Source organism: Lampetra planeri, chromosome 11, assembly GCF_965212315.1.
Source record: "Lampetra planeri chromosome 11, kcLamPlan1.2.h2, whole genome shotgun sequence".
In the NCBI taxonomy this organism is placed as follows: Eukaryota; Metazoa; Chordata; class Hyperoartia; order Petromyzontiformes; family Petromyzontidae; genus Lampetra; species Lampetra planeri.
Window position 1 is genome coordinate 1,373,953 of NC_136117.1, and position 9,004 is coordinate 1,382,956.

General features: G+C 42.4%; 1 protein-coding gene across 5 annotated transcripts in view; it reads left to right on the top strand.

Annotated features, from left to right (window-relative positions):
* LOC144721184 (uncharacterized) overlaps positions 1-7,722 on the top strand; it is a 44,891-nt gene extending 37,169 nt beyond the window's left edge. For all 5 annotated transcript variants that reach the window (XM_078598578.1, XM_078598579.1, XM_078598577.1 and 2 more), the window contains exons 14-16: positions 152-247; positions 4,822-4,989; positions 5,579-7,722. In XM_078598578.1, coding sequence (XP_078454704.1) covers positions 152-247; positions 4,822-4,989; positions 5,579-5,712 — 398 coding nt within the window. In that variant the 3' untranslated portion in view covers positions 5,713-7,722. The remainder of the gene's footprint in view (positions 1-151; positions 248-4,821; positions 4,990-5,578) is intronic.
* The last annotated feature ends 1,282 nt before the right edge of the window (positions 7,723-9,004 follow it).

Genomic DNA, 9,004 nt, shown 5'->3' on the forward strand with positions numbered 1-9,004 from the left:
TTGCATGTGTCCTTTAATTCGGCCTCTTCAGAAACATGGACGTAATGTCATGGTGTAGTCTATTCCACCTCTTTGGCTAATGAAACTGTGTAATGAGGTAAGAGTACTTTTTGCGATGCTTGCTATGCTTTGATATTTTTTTTCCATTCAGGGAATCCTGGGCCAGTGGGATCTCAGGGAGAGCGTGGCCCGATAGGGCCTCAGGGCTTGCCTGGTCCACAGGGAGTATCTTCACATGCACATATGGGTAAGTATGCGTGGACTGACACCAGCTTGTCGGCTCGACTTCCTCTTCCGGAAGGCGCAGAGGATGAGGTCGAATACGTGGAGCCCGGAGACGGGTCTGGTGCCAGGTGGTTGCCGTTCCCAATAGAACTCCCCTAACAGCAGTGGCTAGACCGGAGGGTGGTCGCATTGCATGATGGCATGCTACGGTGGCACGACAATATGCTTTTCATTAAGAACTAACTTTAAGTATGTGTAGTGTAATAATGCCGACTGTTGTCCAGCAACGGCAACTGCGGTGGACAAACAGTGGGCATATACACGGGTGTGTCGGCAGGGCGGAGGAACTGCGGCAAGGGCTACGGAAAACCCCATCTGGAAGCCCCTGGAACCTGCTAGTGGGTTCGAGAAGGAAGGCGCGGCCAGGGCGGAGCCAGGCGCGCTGGGTAGCATAAAAGCAGCTGAGAGCAGGAGCTCAGGGCTGCCAGTTCTGGGAGTGGATTCGTCCTTTTGTCGCTGTCGTCTTCACCGCCTTTGTCGCTGCCGTCTTCGCTAGATATTGCGCGGCCGGATAGTTGTTGGCTGTCTCGGTCAGCGCCGTCAGTGTTACATGGTCAGGGTTGTGTTTAGGCTAGGCTAGACAACTATTGAGAGTACTAGGATGAACCTGTAAAGTGTGAAGGTGTTAATAAGGTGTCTTCTGAAAACCCTTGTCTCCCGCTCCGCCGTCACTACACATGTTTAATGAAGGCTGTTGATTATACAGTTTTCCTTCCCAATGCTACCAAAATGCAGTTGGTCATCTTCTCCATTCGGTTACACTGTGCATCCTCCAAAGCCACATCCCAAACAATTCTAACGGTGTCACTTCATTTTTCTTAGTGTCCACTTTTCTGCACCATCATCTTGTCTATCATTACTCTTTGGTTCTTTCGGTAAAGTCACGTAGGTATATATATTCTTCACTGTTTCAATTGGAGTTCTTGTCAACCACTCCTCGATCTCAATTCCGCGACACACCACCCATCTTCCATGATCAGTGTGCCCCAGCATCTGAAAGTATTCACCTGTTCTTCTTGTCGTGTTTTTTTCCATCTAATACTGCAGCCTTAAGAATTGTTGTGGTTGTTAAGACAACTCGAACTGGCTTGGGGACTCTATTCTTGGATGGGATAAAGCCCATTGATAATTTTTTCTTTAATTGCGTGTAATAATCTGGAATGACATTCGAGAATGAGATGGATATTGTCGCCACGTATAGGAGGCGGTGGTAGGTTTGCAGGAAGTGGTCATGCACAGGCATACGGTTGGAACGGGTGCAAGCTAAGCAGAGGAATCGTGCAATTGCGATTTTAAAACTTTGCTGATTCAATAATGTATTGAACTGAAACGTTTCAACATTGACTTTAAACATAATGCAGTCTTCACGTTGATTCATCAGCGATTTTTGGGGATTGGCCACCATGTAATAATCTGGCCAATTTGCAGTCGTCAGACCCTCCACCACCCGACGCAGCCAAACAAATTAAATCGTCACGTGGCGCATGAGCGTTTAATAAAGCACCAATTGCTATTTTTCTGCTCACTGGTAAGTTGAACTATTAGTCTAGCAGCTAGGACCAACATTTTTCGAAAGGTTTGCCCATTAATCTGGGACGTTTCTGATGGTGCCATGCTTTTCTATGACCCTTGTGGGCAAGGGTGGATGTGGATTTCTGAAGTGGTGCAATATTATTTTCTTCCGACAAAGGAGTTTGTTGAGGGATTCTGATATATAAATATATGTCTGAAGAATGGCTATTTCAAGATAATCTTAATTTACTGTACTACGAGATGACAATAAATAAATGTACTTCATAATCAGAATTTGTATTTATCCTGGATGAATCCGATGAGCTATAAAGCTCTTTAATTATGCCTCAAAATGATATCTGGCTTGACTGAACTGATTCTTCCAAGCATTTGTCTAAAATAGGCATCATAAATATGATAATTTCAAGATTATTTATTTACTAGTTATTTCTTAGCAGTCTTGTCTTGTGAATAAAATACAGTATGTGTCTCAAAGCATACGCCTTCAAGCACAAGACTGTGAGTGTTGAGTTAAGATTCATCTTTGTTCTCAAAGGCAGACAAGGCTACAACAAGTCTCAGTGCATTCTTCTTTGTCTGACATCCTCATTGCATTGTTTCTGGGAGATAACACATATGATAACATATCTGCCAGGGTTAAATGAGAGTCTTGGATGGCATAATACATCTTAAAGGATTGGAATCCATCTGAAATAGAGTAAAATATTAAAATCTGATTAAACAACCTTTATATTTAGCAATGGTATTTAGTTATGAAATGTATTTCCATTGTGATATAAAATATGTTATAGTCCTATTGACTTCAAATGTTTCCTTTCTTTTACAACAGCAACAGTGTGTAACAGGGGCGGTTTCTTCATTAGGGCGATTGGGCGACGCACCACCAATGTCATTCAACCACAGAGTCACGCTAGCCGTCACTGTGCCTCTGGATATAGTCCAATCAGCGTCATGCTACGTTCTGTGGAGTAACGCCTCTTTTTGGGCGATTTCACTCCTGCTGAGAATCGCCCAGAGTGTTCCCATAGACTTACATTCAAAGATGTTTTTTTTCGAACGGGGGGCGCTGCAATGCATTCTCTATGGCTTCCGGGAGGGCTCGCACTAACGTGTTTACGTCATCATACAATATTACGTCATCATACAATATTATTTGTCGCCACCTAGTGGAATCTTTAATAAAAGAAACTTGAGTGGATTGTATTAATAGTGAGTATAGAAACAAACAAGATGTATTGTAAGAGTCACTTTATTTTTAAATCCTTTATATTAAGTTCGCTTGCTTGCGTGCTTGCTTGCTTGCTTGCGTGCTTGCTTGCTTGCTTACGGCCGTGCAAATCTTTCGGTCGTTTTTTAACCCACTTCCCGTGATCCAATCGAGCTGACATTTTCCACACATACTCGTTGTGCTTGACAATTAATGTTCGTGAAAAAAAATTCCAAAAATTTTGTACTTTTTAGTTAAAAAAAATGCATTTTACATATATTCAAATATAACTCATTCATGGCTTTGGCTGAACGTCACAGTATAAGAGCCCAGAGCGTAACCCCTCCACAGGCCGTGGCGGAGTAGCGCAGTTGGTAATGCCCTCGCTTCCCATGCCAAAGGTCGCGGGATCGATCCCCGCGTCCTCCACAGGCGAATATATTTTTAAATCCTTTATATTAAGTTCGCTGCCACGCATATAAAGGATTTATAGTGAAAAACTTTGTTTTTACGGGTTATACTTATTAAATCCTTTATATTAAGTTCGCTTGCTTGCTTGCGTGCTTGCTTGCTTGCTTACGACCGTGCAAATCTTTCGGTCGTTTTTTAACCCACTTCCCGTGATCCAATCGAGCTGACATTTTCCACACAGACTCGTTGTGCGAGACAATTAATATTCGTGAAAAAAAATTTCAAAAATGTAACACTTTTTAGGCAAAAAAAAATTATTTTACATTTATTCAAATACAACTCATTCATGGCTTTGGCTGAACGTCACAGTGTAGGAGCCCAGAGCGTAACCCCTCCACAGGCCGTGGCGGAGTAGCGCAGTTGGTAGCGCCCGCGCTTCCCATGCCAAAGGTCGCGAGATCGATCCCCGCGTCCTCCACAGGCGAATATATTTTTAAATCCTTTATATTAAGTTCACTTGCTTGCTTAGGACGGTGCAAATCTTTCGGTCGTTTTTTAACCTACTTCCCGTGATCCAAACGAGCTGACATTTTCCACACAGACTCGTTGTGTGTGACAATGAATTTTCGTGAAAAATTTTTTCCTAAATTTTACACTGTTTAGGGAAAACAAATTAAATATTTAATTACCAATTGTTTAATACTGGCAGACAATCATCTGACCCATAGGTGGCAGCCATCTCAAGCCAGAGGACGAGAAGACTCTAGCCGCCACGCATATAAAGGATTTATAGTGAAAAACTTAGTTTTTACGGGTTTACTTGTTCATTAATATTAAAGAAGTGAAGTTGCCTTTACATGCTTAAGCTGTTAATTTATCCTTTGCATGGGTGGACCTTATCCTTATAAATCATCCAGACATTTGCCCCCCCTGAGAGATTTTGCAGGAGCCGCCACTGGTGTGTAATCAGATTGTTTTGCATAAAGCTACCAGGCTACACACACAATCGAAAACATGTTTTTTATTGATGGCCTATTTGCGGTACCAATTCCCTCAACAAACCCACCTGTAAAAAAACTACACCACTTCAGAAGTGTGTCATACAAAATCATGGCACCATCAGAAATGCTCTAGCTTTATGAGTGAACTAAAAATGTAACGCCCTCTGAAGATATAGCTGCTAGACTAAATTCTCACGTTTCACTTCCAACTATGTCAAACACCCTCAGGTAAATCCAGACGGTCAGAATGCATTTTTAATTTGGCCAGATCATTGTGTCCAAACCTGGATATCAATTGTAAATCCTAAAGCAGTGCTTGCGTTAAGTCAGCATTAACGTTATTTGAACACCTGTGCTCGATGTCGTCCCCATACACTCCCATAGTGCGGCTGACCGGTGGCCAGGGCAGGCACACTGGGCGCTTAGAGGTGCTTCACGACGGAGAGTGGGGCACCGTGTGCGATGATAAATGGGACAACCAAAACAACATCTTGGTGTTGTGCCGCATGCTGGGATTCCGAGGGGCAGGCCAGATGCAGAAACATGGAGCTGGTAAGTTAAACACATTTATATACATCTTCACATTATAAGCCAGGTATCGAAATGGTAGAGAGCGGCTCACAAAAGGTTGCAAATGGCGGTTGGGGGGTTTACTCGTCATCGGTCCGAGGTCAATAAAATGAGTATCACTTTGTGGGCAAGTCAGCAGTGTCTGTACTATGGATAGACTCTACGATGCCCCAGGAATGGGGAAATTCCCCTAATGGCTCGGGGCTGTTAATAGCATAGCCTCAATGCTCATTTGGGCAGGAAATTACGACTTTTACATTTTTATTTTGTGGGCGGGGTGAGGGTAAAAAAATGTTGCGTTTCAGATGTTTTTAATGAAGTCCACAGTTAAGCTGCTAAGTCACTAAATGTCAAGCAAGCCAATCCTTCACTTAATACGTTGATTTTTGCAGCCAATATTATGATACAGAATTACCTTTCGCTTCGGCCACAAAACGTCATATCCAGCTGCTAACTTCATACCTAATTACTTGAAGTCTTAACTTGAACATCCCTACCTTATGATTGCATACATGATAATTTGTCACTCGAAGCAAGCATACATTGTGAGTTTGTTGATTTTCTCTCTTAGGCAGTGGCCGCATCTGGTTGGACGATGTGAATTGCGCTGGTGACGAGATGAGCTTGCTACTCTGTCCTGCCCGTGATTGGGGGAATCACAATTGCAATCACAATGAGGATGTCGGAGTCAGGTGCGAAATTTAAGACGCGTCAAATTAGCAACAAGCAAAATGTGTACAGCATCGCATGTACAAAGCTCTCAGCCTTATCAAGACCACCAGCTCAAAAATAAACGGAATGTGGCAATATTTTATTCCAAAATAATATGGCTTTTGCTTTCATTAACCACTTATACACAAACATCATCTTAAACCTATTCAAAACATCAAATACATAGCACTGAAGGAAAATGGGGGGGGGGGGAAATAAGGCATATAATTACATACAATGACACAGCAGTCTGCTCTCACACTCGCCTACCACCATTATCTAAGAATCGGCCTCCTTCACCAACAGTCAATAGCATCGTTCATAATCATCAGCCATGATAATTCCACAAGCCGCTGCTACTTCCCACGATTGCATAATCTCGTTGGCGAACGTCCCAGTCAGACGCGTTCCATTCCTTGGCTGCCACTCTATGATTATTCTTGACCACCGTCAATAATCCCTTCTAGCTGTGACTCATCCTGGCCCAAGCCCACTCACTTTTCTTTAGAATCTGGGTGACATTAAACAGCGTACGTCCTCTACTCCTCTTCTGTCTCTGTGTAATTCCAAGCATGCGTCTCTCCGTGCTTCTTTATGCACTTTTCAGTTTTTGTTAAATGTTTTGTTAATGACTGCGTTCAATCAAACCTGTACATAAAAAAAACCATACAGAATAACAATGACCATGTTCTATGGAATATTTTAGATTTCGGTATGTAGCTAACACAAGACATTCATCAATACTTTAAACGCATTAATGTTTCTACTTTATTCAATCATAACATTACATTTTTGTTAAAATGTTAATGCTGCGTGTGTATTTCAAACAACAGTGTAATGATGTTAACCCATGCGTTACCAAGAGAAGAAATGGTCCAATTAATTTATGGCGTAACAGCAGGATGCCGTGACATTTCACCGACAAGCTGCATATTTTCTGCATAAGCATGTTTTTCCAACTTCGTACTTTTTTGTAAAACAATCACCAATGCGACGAGACGCATCGCAGCCCTTTCCACTTCCTCATCATGGTTGCTGCCAGCAAACTCGAAAGCAGATTTACTTCCCATTACAGCCTGATAATTATGTAGGGATTACTCTGTGCTGTAAATGTAATCAAAACCGCCGAGGGCTCCACACACACCTTGGTAGCGGTGCAGTCCTGAAATTGTTTGCTCACGTCACTGCTGACATAAGGGCCTCAACCAGAGAACTCCAGAGGCTATTTGGTCTACTCTTCCATGGTGACCTTGGAAGAACACACACCATGGAATTTCCCAGTTTAAACTGCACACACCCTCAACTTCCATCCGCAATGTTCTTGCCTAATCATACAATGCACGCCATTACACTCATGACTCATATTTCTATGATTGCAAAAAATACAACTTGCGTTATGCAACAAGCAAATCCGCCACCATACACGTGTAGGATTTTAGGTACATATACACACACACACGAGTCTCCACGTTTAATCATAACTGGGATAATTAAGGTACCTTGATGGTGAAAAAGGCATTCAACATTTTTCATTTATGATGTTACAAAAAAACTTCCATAACATTCACAACCAAATACCACGTCCAGTTCTTATACATCCTTCATTAACTCAAGAAATCTCATTGCCTCTTTGCAAGGGTGATTTAGGTATTATCCATAGTATGGATATTGGTCGTGAAAGCCTACGTGTTAAACTGAACCGGGTTACATAAGTAACAATTTAAGAACACAACAAAAAATAAGTTAAACGAAGAAATGTTTACGTTCATTAAATATTCACATGTGCAGTATACTGTAGAGCATTCAATCAAGTCATGTTTCTGTTAAAGGCACAGTTGATTGTTTAATTTTACAGGTAACAACCGTGCTAAGATGTTTAATAACGTATTTATCAAGTTTTGTTAATTTACGTAGTGTGAAATAATTATTTTGGACAACCTATCATGTTCAGCAGCTTTCACATCCAGTATATCATGATTACAAAATAAAAATGCTATTTCCGAACTTGCCAAATGTATTTGAATTCGTGTTGGATGTGAGTTACATCAGTCCAGTGAGCAGTATCCGCATATAACAATTTTTTACAATAATGAAATATATAAAATATATTTCAAAAGATTTATAATCCTGGATTCTGGTTCGCATTTTTTATATTGGATAAAGCAGCTATTAGCTTATATATTCAATATAAATGCAACATTCAAAATGATTCATAAAGACTTTCCACCACCAAAAATCTCCACATTACATTGGCACGTGTCCAGTGTACAAAGGGTTGTTGAGTGTTGGGTGGCACGAATCCCTACCGGAGGCCCTCAACCAGTGGTGGAAGTTCCACATTCAGCACCAATGTTTACTTCCCACAAGTGGTCTTTATTTGTATGACTCTGGAGTGGTGATAATTGGCCGTGAGCGATCCTTGACGGTGAATTGATCTGCTCGAGCAGAGGGGCATAAGCAGGGACTGAGAGGAGAAGTCGGCAGCGGTGACTTCATACTGATCCGGAAGGTGGTGAGGGATTTGAGGACACAAAAAAACAAACGAATGAGAGACGAAGAGGAAACAAAGACAAACGGAGGAGAAAACAAGTCCATGGAGGATCCTGAATACGTCAGGGCGACCGTATCGTAGACCCGGAACAGTGTTGGGAGCAGGTAGAGGGAGGTGAATCGAGCTAGATGTGGTCTCGTCTCGCGGTGAGCGTTTGAAGGCTGTGCTTGTAACAGGATAAAATGAATCTTGATTTGAATATTTCGTGACTGCAGGAATCCATACTCTTTGGTTCTTTCGGTAAAGTCACGTAGGTAGAAAAATAATAGATCACGATGTTTCGATCGCAGCACAAGCAATCGTCATCAGGTGGGACAACCACAGCAAGAAAAAACTGCTGAAGTAGGCGAGATTTGCCGTGGCACGAGGTTATATAGGCTTCGGCAGTAGGGGCGGGGGTAGAGAGAAAGGGGCGGGGCGAGAGAGAAGGGGGCGGGGCGAGAGAGAAGGGGGCGGGGCGAGAGAAGGGGGCGGGGAGAGAGAAGAGGGGGCAGAAAGTGGACCCCGCGGCAGAACCCAGGTCACTGGAGTAGAGATCGGAGAGAGATGCAGAGAGAAAGACAGAGTCGGAAATAATAGCTGATATAGGCAAGGATGAATGATAATTATGTTAATACTTTAGACCATACCCATGTATGGAGTAATTGTGCATGGCTTTGCCCATATAAGGAATACTGGAACGGGAATCGACGTGTTTTTAATCATTTAATGTTGGATTAAATCAAAATCGACCGA